Genomic DNA, 21,117 nt, shown 5'->3' with positions numbered 1-21,117 from the left:
GTGTCATCAAGTTAAAATAGTGATCTACAATTGAAAGAAATTCCCTCCTTCCTTTAATTATGTGCAGTTCTTGTAATCCTGATAGGGCTACATGCAGACAGACGCATCTACTCCAACCTCTTCTGTGTGAATCACTGCTATTGCTCTGCTTGTAAACCACAATGATAAATGGAGTTCACGTCCTCTGCCATCGCCACAGACTTGCAGGACCTAAATGTTTAGCTAGCCGAGGTCTTTGCTTATGCTTTCTCTGGGACCATGTTTCTTTTGGCTGACCTTTGGGCTTTTAAGGGAGGTTTTGTTTATGGTGCGGTAGCAGTGTTTTAAGGAAGAAATGGTTTACTTGGCTTCCATTTCTTGGTATGCTGGGATAATCCAATATTAAAAGAAAAGGAATTTCTGTGCCAAGAGAAGCTTGGTTCTGCAGCCAGTATACATTATGCAAATCAAGTAAAATAATATTTTCGTATCTTGGATGACTGAGTGTGGCTATTTTTTTTTTAAACTGACTCTCCTGGTAGGAGCCTGCACAGCAGCTTTGCTCAGCAATGCCTCCTGGTTGTTCTGACCCCCTGCAAGGGTACGTTCTGCTGCTACCTTTGCTGCTGCATGCTTTTTCTGTGGCTGCTCCTATGTTCTGGCACAGCTTCCCAGAGGAAATTAGAAGACCTATACCTCTTTCAGTTTCAGAGGGTTTGTCAAGCACAGAACTCTTTAAAAGAGCCTTTGGCTCCTCAGGCAGACTGCTTTGTGTGGGACCCAAAAGCCAAGAACCCAATCCAAGTAATACCTTTATTGGGCCTAGCCCAATGACACATGCATACATGTGTACCAACAAGTCGCAACCAACTTACACTAACCTCATCAATGGCCTTGTAAGGCAAATGAATAGCGGAGATGGTTTGCCATTGCCTTCCCCATCAATATCTGCCTTGGTGGTCTATCCAAGTATTGACCCTTCTTAGCTTCTGTGATCTGATGAGATCAGGCTAAGGTCATTAAAAAAAAATCAGTAAATTTCAGGTTTATTGAGCTTTGGGACAAGGGGGTCCAATTTTATGGGCCAGCCAAGGGGTCACCCCCATCTTCCAGGTATGGAGGCAGTATTCAGGCCCAATAAACCCAAACCCGAAATTTACTATGGGGCCCTCACAAAACCAGTAAAAAAAAAAGATAGAATAATGGGAGAAAGAAAAGAGTCGTGAATCTGAGCAAAGGCAATTAGCCAAACCCGAAAAAGCCAAATAATCATTCAGCATTTTCGGGAATCCCTTATTCGGCTTTGGGCAGCTTCCCAGGTTTTGGTATTTGGTAAAATCAAAACCCGAATATTGCCAAAATGGCTAATTTCGGGTTTATTTTGGGTTGAGGTATATCGATATGCACAGCCCTAGATCAGGCTATAGTGTGCTGCCTTCCCTCCCACCCAAAGACACATAACAGTATGCAAACTTTCCAGTTCCCCAGAATTCTACATGAGGACAGATGTGGCAAAGTAAAGAGGGGAAACCCAGATTTTAAACAGATAGCAGTCTCTGTTGAAGTTGACAGTGATTTAAAATCTGTTTTTAGGATTATTATTTTTACCGCTCTTATTGGAGTTACCCACCTTGGGTCCCAGTTATGAATATTCTAAGTACATAAATTTTAGGTTTGCTGGTGACATGGAAAATCTAAGAGAGGTGCTGGGCAGTGTAGATTCCCACCACACCACTGGAAATCTTAATCCGCTATTCTTCTGGCTCCAGTGATATTAGGGTTGCCAGGTCCCCCTGGCCACCGGTGGGGGATGGGGGTAGGGTTGCCAGATCCAGGTTGGGAAACTCCTGGAGATTTGGGGATTGAGCCTGAGGAGGACAGGGACCTCAGTGGGGTACAATGTCCTAGAGTTCACCCTCCAAAGCATCCATTTTCTCCTGGGGAACTGATCTCTAGTCTGGAAATGAGCTGTAATTTTGGGGGTCCCCAAGACCCGCCTGGAGGCTGGCATCCCTGTTAGCAGGCACTGCTCACACACTTTCAGGAAAGCTTTCCAAACATGAAGACTAGAAACTTGATCCCCTTTATAAAAAGTGGAAACGTAGATTCTTGGGAAATTGAATACTGCAACCAATATTGCATTCCGTGGTTTTCTGTATTCCTGTGGAACTGCAGCAAATGTACAATCTGGGTCATAACTAAACCTGTGAATTCTGCAATTCCAGTGCAGCCCTGACTTTGCTACTAGGATCCTGGACTCCCTGATTTTACTTTCTCAAACTTTCTGAGGGCAATGGCTGCTGAAATCTCAGCAACTTAAGGAAGAAGAAGGCAGGGTTTTGTAAACCTTTGCATTGTAAAGCTTCTTGGCTATCCCTATAACAAGAAAAAACAGAGCAAATTACAAAAATGCACAGATTTTCCTCTGGATAGAGATCAGAGAGTCCACCTGTTCTAGTTTACGGTTTTCTTTCTTTTAGCACACTGTGCACCATCTTAGTTTTAATATACACCTGTAGAGTTGAGCTCAACCATTAATATTAGGAATGAACTGTGGACGAAGTTAAAATTTATTATTTCTAGAGCTGTGAGCAGGCAAAAAAAATGTGGAGTTATCTGCTAATTAATCAATTTTAAATTCAAAATAAATTTTGGTAACAAACATTTCTTTGAAGGAATTGTACCCAATGTTTTCTACATTTAAAAATAGGTAAGTGTATGAAATGACCATAATAGAGAACCTTTAAAAAGACATTTATTTTTTCAAATTTGTAGCCCGCCTTCCCCAGCAAGCCAGCAAGTAACATCATTTACAACCTAACTATCACATAGTAATAATAATAAAGCCAACAATAAAATTAAACCTTAAAACCCTTCATCTGAGATGGCGCACAAATCCCGTTCTACTGTAAGAGCCCTCAACCATACCTTCCATTACACAGGAGGGGGAGGGATGGGGAGGCCAGTAAAGATGGTACATTGAAAGGGACCGTTCCCTTTAAGGATGAGTGTTAGTTTTATCTGAAACAAGGGACCTTGAAAAACCAAAACAATGTGTTCCTCCGTGTCAGCCTCTCTGATTAATTGGTGGACTAATTTATATCCATGACAGTTTTAATTAATCTACCTATTAAAGCTTGCAGTCCCAGTTCTGCCATGTGGAGTTTTCCTGCATCAAAATCTCCCAGAAGTGTATAGCTCCAGGCAGCTGGATTTATCAGAGGAACACTTCCAAGTTAGGGTTGCCAAACTCCAGGTGGGAACTGGAGATCTCCCAGGAGGATAACTGATCTCCAGGTGACAGAGGACAGTTCCGGGTTGGCAAATTTCTGGAGATTTTGGGGGTGCAGCCTGGGGAGAATGGGGTTTGGGGGAGGAGAGGGACCTCAGCAGGGTATGATGCCATATAGTCCACCTTCCAAACTGGCCATTTTCTCCCCAGGGGAACTCGACTTTGTACTCTGGAGATCAGTTGCAATTCCGGGAGATCTCCAGGGCCCAACTGAAGCTTGGCTACCATAGTTCCCATGGAGAAAATGGCTGCTTTGGAGGGGGTGGACGCTATGACATTATGCCCTGCTGAGGTCCCTCCCCTCTCCAAAGCCTGCCCTTCCCAGGCTCCAAGTATTTCCCAAGCAGGAGTTGGCAACCCTGCTTTGAATGCTGGTGTGAGTAGATTGGGGAAACTCTGCTTCAGTTTTGAAGTTCATCGGGTGACATAACGCCAGTCACTCTTTCAGCCTGACCTACCTCACAGGGTTCGGAGCACAAAATGTGGCAGAGGAACGTCTGTTGCCCTGCTGAGCTCCTGTAAGGAAAAGTGATGTTAAAAATGTGATGGATGAGTAGGAAGATATGGAGGGCTGGTGGTCCAGGCCACACCTCTCCAATCAAAATGGATTGCTAGGAAGCCTTGTTGCCACCGTTACTACTTCTATGCATCTGTTCTGGCAATTTTGTTGTCTTCTGAGGTGGTCATATTTGGCCCTCGGACCGTCAGTTGCTGATCCATGGGCTACAGCATTTTTGGTGCGTATGCCAAAGTGTATTTGGTACCGGTTGTTCAAAACATGTTCCATTCTTTTTTTGGTTTTAGAATTGCATGCCTGTTTTATCAAGCAACTATACAATAATATTAAGTTTAAAAGTAGGTTTATTGTAGATCTTTGTGTGTGTGTAAAGTGCCGTCAAGTCGCAGCCGACTTCTGGTGACCTCTGGTTGCCAGGTCCTTCTTCACCACTGGTGGGAGATTTTTGGGGCAGAGCCTGAGGAGGGCGGGGTTTGGGGAGGGACTTCAATGCCATAGAGTCCAATTGCCAAAGCGGCCATTTTCTCCAGGTGATCTGATCTCTATTGGCTGGAGATCAGTTGTAATAGCAGGAGATCTCCTGCTAGTACCTGGAGGTTGGCAACCCTATCTATGTCTGATGAAGTAAATGGGCTTAGAACTCCAAGAGGCTGGCTCCCCTACATTGAACTAGGGTTGTCACGGCTGGCAACCAGTGAGAGAGGGTGGGAATAGGGGGAATGACACACTGATGGTACAATTTGATTTCCAGTGAATACCTAGAAGTGGCACCGGGTCACATTGCTGATGTGATGCCACTTGCAGGTAGTTGCTGGAAGTGATTTTCCAGCGTTTTCCAAATGCTTGGCCAAGTGGCAGAAGGCAATGGGAAGCTGGGACTGTTATTAGCTGGCATCCTCCTATGGTCTTCAGTCTGGATTTTTCTCCTTAACACTGAGAAAAATCTGTGGACAATTTTGAGATTTTTTTTTTAGGTTGAGTGAAACGAGGCAGGAGACACTTACACTTAAAATTTGGATTTTGTTGGAAGGAAGTGACCTCAGCAGAAGGTGAAGTGGTGGTGTGGTGTTCTGCTCCGCACTGTCCTAGGGTTGCCAGCTCTGGGTTTGGAAGTTCCAGGAGATTTGGGGCAGAACCTGGAGATGGGGGAGTTTGCGGAAGGGAGAGGACTCAGCAGGGATGTAATTGTATAGAATCCACCCTTCAAAGCAGCCATTTTCTTTCCAGGGGAACTAATCTCTGTAGTCTGGAGATCACTTGTAATCCCAGGTACCACCTGGAGGTTGGCAAAACTACGCTTTCCCTTCCCCGGGCACCATCCCTAAATTTCCAGGAAATTCCCATGAGGGAGCTAGCAACCCCAAGTGGTAACCAGATTGAAACTTCTTTGAATGGATTGACGTCATAGCTTTTCTAATGAACATAATGATAGATGTATAAGGCTTTCCCTTTGGCAGAGTGATGGTTATAAATATTTATACACGTGGCTGTCATTTGTTTTACCAAATATATGATGTGCAATCTTTTTCTTTTCACATTCTCAGGTTCCTTTACAATCTCCATTCGTTCGGTTGACAAAATAACAGTTCAGATAAAGCCTGGAGTTTCTACTCAAGCAGAAAAATTCTGCAGGATGTGTACAGGAAGAGTCTGCTTTCCTGAACGGAAAATACTATCTGGGGAGCAGTTTAATTTTTCTCTTGCATGTTCCGCACCAGAAAAATATTGGGTCTTGGTAGTTGAGAGGTACATTGGTAAGTTGTGTTCCAGTCTCTCAAAGTTTTTCTAAGCATACTCAAATAATTTTGAGATATGTGCAGATTTGAACCAGGTACTACAAGTTTAAACTCTGGATTTACTGCTACTACAATTACATCATCTTTGTTTAACCCTAACATTGTTCCAGGTGCTGTCCAGAACATGGAGGTGAGTCAGAAGTTTTACAACTAGGGCTGCAAACTGATTTAAATAATTTCTGTTTGAGTAAATCACCTGCCTTTTGGCAAATTAATCTGTTTAATTATTTTAATTCATTTCATTTTAGCATGTTACTAAAATCTTCATATTCAGGCTTTTTTGAGATAGTAAAGGAAATGGGTGATAACTTGCAGCTTAATAATCAATATACCATATTTTTCTGCGTATAAGACACCCCCATATATAAAACGACCCCTATTTTTTTAACCCAAAATTAAGAAATCAATATTGATTTCTTAATTTTGGGTTAAAAAAAACAGGGGTCGTCTTATACATGGGGACTTTGTCTGTAAGAAGAAACCCAGGTGCTTGTGAGCTCCGAAAAAGGCCTGTCGCCCTGGCTGGCGGGCGTCCGGCGTTCAAACCAATCGCCACCCACCCTGCCCAACAGCTGACAGGTGGGGCGGGCAGAGACCGGTTTGAATGCCGGACGCCGGCTGGCCAGGGCAACAGGCCTCTTTCCCCACTCGCTCTCTTTCCCCGGGGAAGAGAGCGAGCAGGGAAAGAGGCCTGTTGCCCTGGCCAGCCGGCGTCTAGCATTCAAACCGGTCGCCGCCCACCCCACCCAACAGTTGTCCGTGTATAAGACAACCCTCAGTCACTCTTTTATAATTGTATTTTAATGTTTTCAAAGGATGCTGTCAGACATGCTTAGAGATATTCAGGTTGAGCTTGCAGGATATAAATATTATAAATAACCTGAACTTTACTATTCACCCATTTTTTAGTCTCCTTTCAACAAAAGCTTGTGGACTCCAAAGTCAAGCGGGCCTCCATTTTAAACAAAGTAGACTTGAGGCACAGAAGTCCATCAGGAGTGTGTATGAGAGCGTTACGGGGCTAAGATTGCCAGTGGTTTCCTGTGAAAAGCACTTACATGCCTTGTCTAGAGTGCCCTATTTGTAGTAGCCGGCTTTCATACAGAAGTGAAGATGCCTGTCCTTTCAATTTTCCTTTCTCTCTTTGCTCTTCAGCTGCAGTTTGCATTACAGGTGTGTTTTGCTTGCCAGAAATAAGGTATGAGACTGGCTCACATGGCTAAGAGAGCCAAACAATTCTCATTGGCTTTCAAGACCTCTCAGATTATTCACACTTTTCACTGCAAAGTGAATCTCCTCCAAATCAAGACCCTGTTCTCTGTGGAGGGGTGTAAGAGAGAAAGAAATAGAGCCCATCGCAGCTGTTCTCCTCAATTTTCTTGAAGTCTTTCGCTAGACAATAGAGGATGACATTTGAGTATGTCTTTTGCCCAAATAGATTAGTGAGCAGCCAGTCTGCAAGTCCTGTCTGACCAAATGCCATTACATTAATTTTCTGTTCTGGGAATTATGGGACCAGCTCAGGATGGATTGTTGTACTCAACAAATAGTACCTACTTCTGAAGCCAGAAGGATGGAAAGTTAAACTGTGGAACTCCCTGCCCCAAGATACAGTGATGGCTGCCAACTTGGAAGGCTTTAAGAGGGAAGTGGACATGTTCATGGAGGAGAAGACTATTCATGGCTACTAGTAAAAATGGATACTAGTCACGATGCATACCTATTCTCTCCAGGATCAGAGGAGCATGCTTAATATATTAGGTGCCGTGGAACACAGGCAGGATAATGCTGCTGCAGTTGTCTTGTTTGTGGGCTTCCTAGAGGCACCTGGTTGGCCACTGTGTGAACAGACTGCTGGACTTGATGGACCTTGGTCTGATCCAGCATGGCCTTTCTTATGTTCTTACCAAGTAAAGAACAACTTTCCTTATTACAATGTATATGCTTTTGCTAACTGGTTCAGATTTCATGCCTTCTATCTTATCATCTTTCCTGGAGATGTCGGAGGAGATGAAACCATGCCTCTTTCTTGATTTAGTGGCTGTCAAAAACAGTGGTGTATTCCCTGGTCTGATACTTGGTTATAGCACAGTATGGAAAATAGTAAATAGAGATGAAAGCACTATCTTATATCATTTGGTTGTGTGGCCACCTACGGTGATGATTCACTTTATGTTGTGGTTGTTTGTCTCTAGATTGTATGTCAAGACACTGCCCCTTTGAAGATATTCTTCTTCAGCCCTCAGGATTACCCAACCTTAACAGGACATTCATTTGGGATGTTAAAGCTGGTAGAAAAGATGCACTTGTACTGAAGTTTGCAATGTGGCTAAGACAAGTGGAACCTGGACACATTTGCCACGATCAAGTTGTTTATAAAATCGGCAGCCGCTTTGATGCCAACACCGTCAATATTGGATTTTTCTGCAGAAATGGTTCAGTTTCTCGGGTGAAGGTGCAAGGGGAAGTAATCATGACTCTGGAGCTTCCTTGGGATACAAAACTCAACACTTCTGGCTTTAAGATAGAAAGCAGGGACTCCATAAAAAGTAAGTGCCAAAGATGGTAGTTTATCCAATCTCCAATTTATGTTTAATGCTTAACAGGGAGTGCCTAAGTATGTTTGTTTGATGATGCGGGAGATCAGTTGTAATCCCAGGAGATCTCCAGGCACCACCTGGAGGTTGGCAACCGTATGTCTTTGGCTTGGTTCTACTGGCCAAATACAGTAAGCACCTGTGTGAAAGAATATTTGTATGGGCTTGTTTTTCATTACTATTTTAATATGTTTTTATGATACTGTTATTTTTATGTGAGTTGCCTTGAGCCTGGTCTAGGCTGGGGAGGGTAGATTATAAATTTGATATATAAATAAAAAAAAAATTTCCCCACTATCAAAATTATCTGGATATATTGGTTATATATTGTACATAATTTCTACAATGAATCAGGCTTAAGGGGCTCTGAAGGCCTTCTGCAATGTAATCAACTTCTAGTTCCAGCAAACATCATAACTGTGAGAGTGACATATATTCTCCCCTTTCAGATGTTTTCTTCCCCCCTTTTTTTAAAAAATAGGATTGTGCATTATTGAATCAACGTTTCTGAGTGAATCGTCTGCAACCCTGATGTCTGCCAATTATCCCTGGGGCTTCCCAGAAGATGAACTCATGACGTGGCAGTTTGTCTTTCCACCTACTTTGAGAGCCAGCGTCTTCTTCCTCAACCACACCAAACCAAATTGTGAACGGAAAGAACAGAGACTGGAGTATTTCTTACCTGGATACGATAACCCTGAGGTGTATTCTCTGAAAGATGCACAGCCAATGAATATTCCTGGTAGCTTCAACCTTTCCTTGCAAGGTTGTGATCAAGATGATACGACCCCGGAGGCTCTTCGCTTGCTTTTTAAAGTTGATGTTCACTCTCCTAAAAATGAGGACAGTAAGTGTTTTTCTTTTCTTTCCTCTCTTCCTTGCATCTTTTCTTCAGTTATTATTTTCCATTGTGAATTTTTTTTACTTTTGAAATTTTGTAATTCACAAGCTAGCTGGATAGCAGCATGGTGTAGTGGTTAAGAGCGGTGGTTTGGAGCTGTGGACTCTAATCTGGATAATCGGGTTTGATTTCCCCACTCCTCCACATGAGCGGTGAAGGCTAATCTGGTGAACCGGGTTGGTTTCCCCACTCCTACACATGAAGCCAGCTGGGTGACCTTGGGCTAGTCACAGCTCTCTTAGAGCTCTCTCAGCCCCACCTACCTCACAGGGTGTCTGTTGTGGGGAGGGGAAGGGAAGGTGATTGTCAGCCGGTTTGATTCTTCCTTAAGTGGTAGAGAAAGTTGGCATATAAAAACCAACTCTTCTTCTTCTAATGCCAAATCATAGCTTGGCACTATGAGAAGAACCCTGAAGGGAGCCTCAGGCTCACTTTCATGATTTCCCACCCCTTTTCTCTCCTTGTGTTGCGTAAGAATATTTAGTAACTCCCGGGTCTGTGGCACATCCTGGTTTGCTGTTGCATCTGCATGTGCAAACAGGAACAAACCACTATATGGATTCTTGGTTTGGAAGGGAAATGCACATATGGTGAAGTATGATTTATCACAACTCCAAAATAATTCATTATTTTCTTGCACAGGCTGGAGAGGGGGAAGCAAGGATCCCTTACACTAACTCAGGTTGTAAACAGCTATGGTTTGCTGTTAAGCATGAACTAAGCCAATGAGATGGCATTGTTTCCTGAAGGCTAGACAACAATGGCTCATGCAAGTTCCTTGTGGACTTTCTAGATTAGGCAAAGAGATGGAGATTCTGTTTCACTGAAATAAGTACAACAGGCTGTAACAGAAATCTTTAAATACAAATGTTGCATCAGTCATTCTGTGTGACAATTAGGACAAATGCACGAGTATTAACATGAGGGTGGGCCAGTGTGGTGGAGTAAACATTGGGCACAGTTATTGGGCAGGTTCATGTTCAAATTCTTGCTTAGTATATTTATTTTACGGTATTACAGTGAAGGTTGATGAGACAATAATTTGTAAAGCAATGTTTGTGCATTCCTCGTAGTTCTGAGGCAAGAGGATGAACAGATTGTTGTTCCAAGGAGAGAGAATAGTTCTGTCAGAGAGAAGATGTAACTTTCACTCATTTTCTGTTTAAAATTCTCACTGCTACAAAGCACAAAAGATCTAAACAAACTTTTCTATAGTGCGTACTTTGTAAATCATCTTCAATCCTGGGGAATCACCATTAATGTCTTTCTCTTTGTAAGAACGTCATGACGTACCACGGTTTTTTTTTTTTTTATGACCTGATTGGGTCTCCTTTCCTTTTCAGATATATCCTTCACTGTTGACCTTACGAAAGAGAACATGAACGTTACAATCTATACAGACTCTCTACAATCTGGATCCCATTCGCAGAATAACCCTGCCTGCTTAATCTGCAGAAGTGCTAGGCACTGTGGGCCCAATGTGACGCTCGCATCTGGTGACTCAGCCTCGCTTACCATTCTGTGCCACAAAAAGGATATATCCAGCAATGTAAAGATGATTGCTGAACAGTCTAGAGGTATGAGGAAAATATCCTGAATTCCTTTATATGAAAGTAAAGGGAGACATTTGGCAAAAACAACAACCCCACACTATTTCTCCACAGACTCACTTCTCCTTGTCAGAACTGTCTCTGTCTTTCTGGCCCCTTTCACATGGTCATTTGAACCCAGTTGTTATCTGTTGCTGGCCCAAGTCCATGCGAAGCAGTGCGGAGACAGAGGTTTCAAACAGCATTTTTACATCTGTTTTTGACCCATAGCTGAAGTGTTTTGCCCATTTCAACGGGGCCACATTTTGTCCCCCACCTATTTCTAGCACATTCTATTCTTCCTTTTTTAAATGTTCTAACTTTTGCACTATAGACCAATATAGCAGTGTGGTGCTATAATGCCAGTATTCAAATGCTTGCAGCGGTCAAGCTCTATAGACGTCAGTCTGTGTCTGTCTGTGGTCTAAAATGCATGGTCCCTTAGCCCACTTTAGAACATAAGAACATAAGAAAGGCCCTGCTGGATCAGACCAAGGCCCATCAAGTCCAGCAGTCTGTTCACACAGTGGCCAACCAGGGGCCTCTAGGAAGCCACTTTCTTCCCCGTTCCAGCCAGGATAAAATGAACCCGGGCTGGGGGGGAAACTGTACGCGTTACCTTGAATGATCCGGGGCGAAGCTGCGTGCCGATCGGTCCATGAAAACAGAAAATACCGGAGACGGGTACTTCCTAGCAAGTCAGCAATGCCTCCGGTGATTGGTCATTTCAAAAAAGGTGGAGAGGTCACGAGGGGAGGGGTTTGGAGTCGGGCGGGCCGTTGTGACGCGGGAAGACTCAGCCCGTGTTTATCTGAGATGAGCCAGGGATAACAGTTTGACTCGTGAATTACAAAAGCCGGGTTCGTTTGGCGTCGAGACAAGGCTGAGCCAACAGCAAATGAGGTCCTGTCCGTTCGCGAAGATTTGATCCTGGGTGATACAGGGAATAAACAGGGAAGAAAGTGGGCTAAGGGACCATGCGTTTTGACCTGTTTCTCTGTCCTGCCCCCAACTGCCTGCACTTGAGCAGTGGAGCAGCAGAAATGTCGCAGTATCTGCAGCACTGCGGGAATTGCCCCAGTCTCAGTGGTTTTTACCCTTACCCTTTCTAGGGTTGTCTTGACCAGTCCGCTCGTGCTCCCTCCCAGCATTTGATTTACTGAAACCGGGGCCTGAAAGCCTCACAATATTGTTGTGGTTGCCTAGTGATGCCCCAAATGGCTGCAAAGTTCTTAGAATATAGTCTTGCAAGAATGTAGTGAGAGTTCATTTATCAAAGCAATACATGTTGTTCTGCGTATTTTGAAGAGTTAATTCCCCAATCAATCTTCTTCTTTTTAAGATTCCAGATTTTTCTGCATGCCTGGGGGTTTCCTCAGGTTTGTAGACAAATCTCTAAATATAAGACATTGCGTGTGTGTAACATTTGCTGATGGTATGTCTTTAACATGTAATTACTCTTTTCCTTGTGCTTGAGCAGAAAGGGGGGGCCTGAACAGAATAATAGGAACACATATTTTGTGAAACTTTGGGAGTAAAAAAAAATTATGACCACAATCTAGAGAGCATGTTTAAGAGTACGCTTTGGCGAGTTTGCCCCTTTCCCCTTTAAAGCCACACTTTTGCACACACAGTTTTCAAAAGCTCTTGGGTTTGCAGAAGTAGTCAGCTATATGAGTAGAGTTGCCAGGTCCCTTTTCACCACTGGCGGGAGGTTTTTGGGGCGAAGCCTGAGAAGGGCAGGATTTGGGAAAGGGAGGGACTTCAATGCCATAGAGTCCAATTGCCAAAGCAGCCATTTTCTCCAGGCGAACTGATCTCTGTCGGCTGGAGATCAGTTGTAATAGCAGGAGCTCTCCTGCCACTAGCTGGAGATTGGCAACCCTGTATATGAGGAATGCTGCTTTAGACCTTTTTTCTCAAGCCATAGGTCATGTGTAGCTACTGGGTTGATTGCCTGACTTAAATTAACCTGATCTGTAATTTGTGTCTGTTTGGTTACAGCCTGTTGGAATTCCAGAATGTGTCAAAATAAACCCTTTCGTCTGGTGGTACCCGAGGCTCTTCTGGGGCTGCCGGTTCCTCTCAGCATGTTAATATGGAAACTTACAGCACCTGAAGACACCAACATAGAACTGAGGGCTCCAGCCTTGAAACTACAGCAACATATCCCCAACCAACAACACATATGCAGTGGAAGTTACAGTTATGCCATTAATGGGACCACCCCAGGGAAGACCTTAGGGTTTGGTATATACTGTCCAGGGGGAGCCATTGAAAAAATCCAGATAAGAAACAACATCACCATAAGCCTGAAGACGTTTGGGCAAAACTTCAACAATGATTTGCGGAATCAGTATCTGATGTTATTTTTTGTGCCGGCAATGAAAGGTAAGTGCGATTCATATTTATTTATTGAATTTAAAAAAGAGTAAAGAGTTAAATTTTGTATGGATTTGCTGAGCGCTTGAATGGCACCTTCTGAAATTTAGCTTAAACATCCTGAGACTGTAATCGGAGTATCAATTAATCTTTGGGTAAGCATACTTGAGTTGTAGTAGATTCTGGAATTTGTTGAACTGAAGTGGCACCTCGGTTTTCGAATGCCCTTCCCTTTGAGGCAAGCCTGGCATCTACCTTACTTCCTTTTGGCACCAGTCCAAAATGTTTCTGTTCGTCCAGGCAAGAGGTTAGAATCATAGAATCATAGAGTTGCAGGGGGTTGATCTGTCAGAGACCAGCGGGTAGATGCTCTTGATTTTCAAGTGTGGGATGGACTAGATGGCCTTTGGGTGTGCCCCGTCCGGCACACAGGGGGAGCCTTGCGAGCTGCCCGATTGCCACCCCGCCGCCGCCACCTCTCCCATCCCTCAGCAGCCCTGGCTCGGCAAACTCTGTGCTGGGGTGATGGCGCGCGTGCCCACCGAGAGGGCTCTGAGTGCTCCCTCTGGCATACATGCCATAGGTTCGCCACCACTGGCCTAGAGCATCCCTGACAAGTGCTTGTCCAGCCTCTGATGAAAGACTGCCAGTGAGGCGGAGCTCACCACCTCCCTAGGATGCCAGTCCCTTAATTCTCATGAGAGTCCTTGTTCTCGTTTGAGTTTGGCTGCACTTGTAGTTGCCTTTTGCTAGGGCAAACAAAATAGTGGCCAAAGTCTAATAACAGAAAGGAATAACATGAAAGTTTGGGAAGCCTTATGGGGCATAGGTGACATATGGAGTTATTTTTAAAGAGTGCATGGGTTGCAAAGAGGTAAAAAGGATCACCTCCTCTGGCTGCAGGGTGTGGTCGGTCTCCTGGGATTACATAGTTTATAGTTTATCTCCAGACTTCAGACCTCAGTACCCCTGGAGAAAGTGGCTGCTTTGTGGTGTGGACTCTGTTGCATTATACCCTGCTTGTGTTCCCTCCCCAAACTCTGTCCTCCCCAGGCATTACCCCCAAATTACCAGGAATTTCTCAACCTTGTTTGGGGGGTGGCAGCAATAAAACATCTCAACCCACCCCCACAGAGTGCACATAAAAAGTTATAAGTTTAAAGGGAGTAAAGATTAATTTTCCTGGATGGAGGCATCTCTGCAATCCTAATAGTTAATATGCTCCAGAAATTGTATCAAAAAGTTTCAGAATCTGTAGGTCCTCGATCACAGTGACAAGTTATCAAAAGATTTCGTAGTAGTTTATGATTGACAGTATTTCCTTTGGCAAAGTGTCTCTTCCACCTTACAATAAGAAAGATCAGAAATGACTTTGCATGTCTGCTTTTTGTGTCTCTACAGAAGATTGCATTTTCACAGTTACCCCAGCTCCAAAATCCAAAGTTTACTTAGAGACTCCTAACTGGGTAGAGGGTCTGCCTCCCTACATGAATGTCTATTGGAACATCAGCGTCCCAAAGAAGAATACTGCACAGCTTCAGTTCTTATCAGAACGGATGGACGTTTCTTGTGACAAGGGGTGGGCTTATGTCTATGCAAACGAACAGAGACCAAATTCAGAGGAAACTGTACGCCGTCATGATCAGTTACTGCCAAGGACTCTAAATATGCGTCATAATTTCTGGTTAAACATCAGTAACTGTAAACCACTTGCTAAGCACTTTCTGTCCATGCAGTTCACAGTGACAATTGGCCAAAAATCAGGTGAGATGTGTTTTATGTCTGATTTCACGTAATGCAATTCACCATGAGACTCCACAAAAGAACAGGTCAATTCTACCAAGAGTTAATTTACTTCTTCCCTTTGCATCTATTAAGGAGTGTGGGGAGAAGAATCTCCCCGCTATATGACTTGGAAGACAAAGGGTTTATGTTTTAGGAGGGAAAACACACACTCTGCCGCTTCCTAGTTCTGAATGTAACTTAGTTTATGAACTTCAAAATAGCCTAGTTTTATCTGTATGTACTTCCCTTCCTAGTATAAGCACATGAACACATGAAGCTGCCTTATACTAAATTAGACTGTCAGTTCATCAAAGTCAGTATTGTCTACTCAGACTGGCAGCCACTCTCCAGGGTCTCAGGCAGAGGTCTTTCACATCACCTACTTGCCTAGTCCCTTTAACCGGAGATTCTGGGGATTGAACCTGGAACCTTCTGCATGCCAAACAGATGCTCTACCACTGAGCCACAGCTGATTTTCAGCTACTTCAGTATGCTCATGTGTGGGAGGTGGTAGTGCTTACCAAACAAATGTTGAGTTACTCATGTAAACTGTACCTGCTTAGAGTATTCCACTGCCATGTTTGTTTACAAAATGTTATGTATGCAACAGGAAATGCACCCGGACTTTCTTCCCTTACAAAGGCCACCAAGGTAGCTTATGTGTGCACATCATGTGACTCTTTGCTTTTATTAACAATCACTTTTGACTAGAGGTCTTAAGTATAAAAAAAGTCAAAACAATAAAATACATTCCTTTCCTTTTATCCCTTAGAAGCTCCTTGATCAATTGATCTTGAGCAGCAAATATCTAGTGTTGGAGGGATATAAGGACTGAAACAAATCTTGCCACTGACAATGTAGCCTTGGGGTCCCTATCGCTTAGTAGAAAAGGCATTATGTCAGACACAGAGGCATTGGATTTGTATGTTAAAAGGGGGGAAATATAGTGCAATCGAAGTTCCTCGTAAAAGCGGCATTCCAAAAGGGCATGGGCTAATGTGTCAATAGAGCCAGAAGAGCAAGGGCAGATCCTGTCTGAGTATCGTATATTCAGAATTCTGCCCTTCATTACCATAGAAGGGTTATCATTCAATCTAGCCAAGCAAAAAGCTCTACAAAGATGAGGAGTTGTCAGGTAATATGTATAGACAGGCAGACCACGTGGAGGGGGTATTCCGAAGAACTAGGATGAACAGACGCGACGAGCACGAAAAGTAGTGCTGTTATAATCGAGCTCTTACAATAAAATACATAGCAGAATAAAATATTACAGTACTCGTATACAATTTTCACAGGAAGCATTGATCAATTAAAGCCCGTCTTGATAGTGCCTTAAGCAAATCGCTTGTAAAAGATTTTTGGCAACCGACCAAGTTGTTACCAGATTGACATCTGCCAACAGAAAAGAGATCACCTAGGATTCAACAGGAAGCTGATATTTAATCAAGATAGGCATGTTCCAAAGATCTGGGTACAGTCCATTGATGGCAAAATCACACAAGATGATCTATAATCTCGATTGTACCAGACTTGCAATAACAAAAATGAGCCGAAAATGAGGTTTTCTCAAAGCACCCCCCTCAGTTCTGCACTCTGCAAAACATTCAGTGGCTAAACATGAAAGCAGGCCTGGAAACTGACGTATGAGGGGAGGGTTGGAGAGGGGGAAATAAAACATATGCACACAACTGCATACTAACACGGCCCAGATGGGTTACCACCTTCTTGATCGTTATCAGTGCTTCCTGATAGCTCATATTCCTACCCATAATGAGGGAGAGACCAAGGGACTTGAATGGTTACACACTTCTCCCACATGCTTCTGAAAGAATTGTCCTTCGATAGATGTAAGAGCCCTCCGGGCATTGGCATCGAAAAAAGAACCCCCTGTCTTAAATTAAAAGCACCTATCCAGGCACCACGAGACTCTGATTTCATACATCTAGCTGTCAACTAGGACTACCATCCCATTTAAGAGCTGTTAGAGGGGGGATGAGCTGTTCTGCACTAGTTATTACGCCCAAATCGTATGAACCATTCAACAAAAAGAAATGTGGCTACAAAAGGAACTGAAGGCTGCTTCACCATTTACATGTACCTAGGAATAAGTTAATTCCGAGTAGCTGTATAGGATTGCAAGTCTCTCGTCCCTTGAGGAAGCAAGAAAGTTTTCTCTATCCCCGGGTCAAATACAAGTTTTGCAGCTGAAAACCAGATCACTGTGCAAACAATATTAATACATTGATTGCAGAATGCACGCTTTTTAAAGGAATACCTGAAAATATTGAGTTTGAAGAGGACATTAGTACTAAGGAGAGTTAGTGGCGATAAAGCCAGATTTAGGCTGCTGTTCTTCCTGTCCTGTTGCTTTTCCTACCAAAGGGACCATTGTGTTGGTTAGTGCAGTTTGTAGACTGTCCTCTGAGCCGAGGGTTGCCAGGCACTTCTGGGGACTGCGTTAAAAGATGGAACCACCTCAGTTAAAAGCATGGATAAAAAGTGTTTTGGTGTGATGACTAAAGGACAGTAAGATGGGTGCTAGGTGATCCTCAAGGGGGAGGGCATTCCAAAGCTAAGGTGCTACCACTGGCAAAGTCCTGACTCTGATCACACAGAGGCACAGAGAAGTGAGCTTGGGAAGAGGATTCATTCGCTGAGCAGTAACAAAGCTAAAAATTTACTTATTGGTACAACTAGGCTATCCTGTGCGGAGGTTGATTGGATTGCCGTGAAGTATTGCTTTTGTTAATGAACGTTTTGTCTTGTTGGAAGGAAGGATGTCGAGCAAAAAAGTGGATGATGCATATTTTCACTGCACAACCATTAGAGACTGTTTTGTTTTGTTCCCCTCTCTCTTCCTGCTGCCACTGATAACAACGCCACCATCCACCTGTCAACCACAGGAAAGACAACCCCTTGTTCTTTGTGTGCTGAAACGTCTTGTGATTTTTTTTCTGGCTTTTAAAAAAATGTGAATTAAAAATTCATCTCTGAAGGAGAGGGTTTAGACTTACATCCTTCCCTTCCACATCCTGTTCTTCTCCAGGTTGGTTTCCCCACTCCTTCACATGAAGCCAGATGGGTGACCCTGGGTAGTCACATCTCTTTAGAGCTCTCAGCCTCACCTACCTCACAGGGTGTCTGTCGTGGGGAGGGGAAGGTGATTATAAGCCGGTTTGATTCTTCCTTAAGTGGTAGAGAAAGTCAGCATATAAAAACCAACTCTTCTTCTTCCTTGCATTTTGCTTGGGCTACAGAGAAAAATGTGTATAGTGTGTGCGCCCGCATGCTCATAAAGACATATCACATTTCAGAAGCTGAACAGTGAGGGGAGATACAGCAGCTGTGATTCCAGATGAGTTGGACTGTCCCTTCAGTGGCATTCAATAACATTTTCCCCTTATCTCTTCACAGATGTGGCTCTCATCATTGGCGTGGTGGTTGGTGGGCTGGCTGTGCTGCTAACAGCTATTGGCCTTGCTGTATGCTGCATTAAGAAAAAGAAGTAGGTTCACAAGTAGTGTCAAAATGCATTGTGTTTGTCAAAGGGAGAACTGGGGGTCTCCCTTCTCATGCCTAATATCTGACTAGTGTCGTCAGAAATCACAGTACTGGTTGTGTTGTGGGGGGCGGGGGGTATGTTCAACCAAAGCAGCAAACTGTTGCCTTCTGCTGTGCTTATAAAACACACTGATTGTAGCCCTGTCCAGATGGTTGCTTTTGGCAGTCCGACCACACATAGTGGACGTGCATGTTATCCATCATTTTGGATGGAAAGGGCAATATGCATACATTTTTGATGTGCATGCCGCTTTGGTACATGCAAACAGAACACCAGATTTTTGAGGGATCTCATTTGCACATCCTAAAGCTTGCACGCACATGGAAAATGCACGCATAATCCTTTTTCACACAAAATGGTAACCCCATTGGGAGAATCCCAGATAGCCTGTGCCCCCATTGTTTAGCCTTTTTTGTTAAACAGGGAGCTGTGGTGCAGGAGCATCCTTGAAGACCCCAACATGTTCTGTGCAAGATACCCTTCTCTGCCACACCTTCCTTGAATTAACTATGTAGATACACTTGAAGAAGTTGTCTAAAGAAAGCTTAACCTGCTATTGCATGCAATTAGTCTTGTATTAGCCTAACAGGGAGGTGCATAGGGTTAGGTTTTTCCCCCCTGGCATCCATATCAAGTTTTCATTCAGCAAGAGCATGTCTAGTTGATTGGACTCCAGAACAGTACAGAGTAAATTCATCCATATACCACACTGGTCACTGTCTTGCTTCTTGTTATCTGAATTCCATTCATCATGAAATTGGTTGCCCCCAAATTGGATGTGTCAAAACTATTAAAAGAAACTCTAGTCCAGCGCACAGTTATGCATTCTTAAAGTAACTGGGATTTGACTGGCGTGCTTGGGTGCTGGAAGTGGTGAAATACCATTCATATATAGATATAAATGTAATGGTTAGTGTCAAACTAGAACCAAATAATCCCACCATCCCCATTCAACTACATGCTCGTTGGGTGACTACGGGTCACTGAATCGCAGCCTGACTTCCTCATGGGGTGGCTGTGAGGTAAAAAGGAGGGAGACCTGCTCTGAGCTCCTTGGAAGAAGGGCAGAGTAAAAATGCGAAGGACAGATATAGAAAAAGTAGTGTTGAATACAAAGTGCATCTTGTAAGTCTCTCCCTACCTCCTCCGAGTTCTCGTTTGAGGTCGGGTTCTCATGAAAGGGGCTTTTTTAAATACCCAAGCATGGATACAGCTTAAAATGTCAACATTTCATCTCTCCTAAAATGTTTGCTTAACATCAGTTCCGTTTTGTGTTCGTCAGCTTATTTAAGATTCATATAAACCCTTGAATTTATGCTTTAATAAAGGTTGCCATTTACAACTGGGTGATTTCCATGCCGAATTCTCCGCAGACTTGTTGACCTCCGTTCGTGCAACTGTCCTTCCCCTTTATTGACATCCCAAATCACATTGCTGTGGCTTTGATACATCACTGCCTCGGTCAGTGTACAGTCAGGGAGGGACAAACCCCGAGTTGCCCAATCCCATCCTGCTTTAAGGAAGCCCCACCTTATGACGCAGCAGTGCCGACTGTTTTCTGTAGGCAGCCATGCTTCACAAACGCCTGGGCCAGTATCAGCGAGATTTAGCCGGCCAGGGCAAACTCACAGGGGACTGACTCATGTTTATTTTTGACGTACGGCGGTCTTGATCTTTCTGTCCGTGAATTCACGCCCCGTGTGCCAGAAAATGGAAAATTGCATCAGAGGAAATGTTGAAATAAGTGCTTTGTCTGACAGGGCGACACTTTTTCTGATTTTTGTTTGTTGGCGGTTTTAAACGGTTGGGGTGTGTGTGGGGGAAGGCGGGGGAGACTCTATGCTCTGGAAGTACCTCTGACAGAGGTTCAGCTAAAAGCCCCACAAGGCAAGGCCTCCAAATTAAAACGATGTGAAAAAAATGCAACATGCTTGTAATGTTTTGCTTATTTATTGTTTTTTTTTACAGGAAAAAGGAAAATTCCCAGACCCCAGTGGTGGGAGTGTATAATACCAATGTCAGCACCCAGCTCCCCACAAAACCAGGCGTATTCAAAAAGGGGAGGAAGAACAACGAGTCTCATGTCTATGCAGTCATTGATGACACCATGGTTTACGGGCACTTGCTCGATAACTTGAGTGGCCCTGGAAACGCTGAAATCGGCGTATACAGGCCTTTTACTGGTCCCATCAGTTCTAGGCCTCCATCCCCGCCTCCAATCTCATCTTTCAGGAAAATGTCCAAACTATCTACGACTGAGGAGTCTTCCACACCAATGGCTGACAATGAGACGTATACCTTTGCCCACCGTGCTCTGGAGCCACTTAAGAGTAATGGTGAAACACATGTTAGTGGTAATGGAGAGGTGGGCATGTCCTTACTTGGAGAGAAGGAACCGGAAAACTCAGTGGAATAACTATGGTACAAAATCTAAGACTTCTCAGGCACATAGAAGGAACTGTGGTTTACATACATTTGTATCTTTTTTTCCCCTTAAAAGGAATAATTTTTAAGCCTATTTTTATACGGTTTCCTTTGTGAAATGTTCCTTGCGGCTCAGATCGGTTTTTAGAATGAGTTTTTAGGTAATATATCACGAGCACAGAAAGGTCCAGAATTTTGAACATAGCAAAGATGGATGGCAAAGATGCATTTCGAACTTCTTTTATATTAAATGGACCTGGAAAACTGCATTGCCAAAACCGCCTATTGATTTC

At 43.7% G+C, this 21,117-nt stretch overlaps 1 protein-coding gene across 1 annotated transcript in view; it reads left to right on the top strand.

Moving 5' to 3' along the window:
- CDCP1 (CUB domain containing protein 1) overlaps positions 1-20,838 on the top strand; it is a 36,533-nt gene extending 15,695 nt beyond the window's left edge. The window contains exons 2-9 of the mRNA XM_056857062.1: positions 5,333-5,542; positions 7,780-8,133; positions 8,663-9,028; positions 10,426-10,659; positions 12,676-13,062; positions 14,455-14,817; positions 18,253-18,343; positions 20,369-20,838. Coding sequence (XP_056713040.1) covers positions 5,333-5,542; positions 7,780-8,133; positions 8,663-9,028; positions 10,426-10,659; positions 12,676-13,062; positions 14,455-14,817; positions 18,253-18,343; positions 20,369-20,816 — 2,453 coding nt within the window. The 3' untranslated portion in view covers positions 20,817-20,838. The remainder of the gene's footprint in view (positions 1-5,332; positions 5,543-7,779; positions 8,134-8,662; positions 9,029-10,425; positions 10,660-12,675; positions 13,063-14,454; positions 14,818-18,252; positions 18,344-20,368) is intronic.
- The last annotated feature ends 279 nt before the right edge of the window (positions 20,839-21,117 follow it).

Source organism: Euleptes europaea, chromosome 11 (assembly GCF_029931775.1).
Source record: "Euleptes europaea isolate rEulEur1 chromosome 11, rEulEur1.hap1, whole genome shotgun sequence".
In the NCBI taxonomy this organism is placed as follows: domain Eukaryota; kingdom Metazoa; phylum Chordata; class Lepidosauria; order Squamata; family Sphaerodactylidae; genus Euleptes; species Euleptes europaea.
The sequence above is the reverse complement of the archived record's forward strand: the minus strand, read 5'-3'. Positions and strand labels throughout refer to the sequence as shown.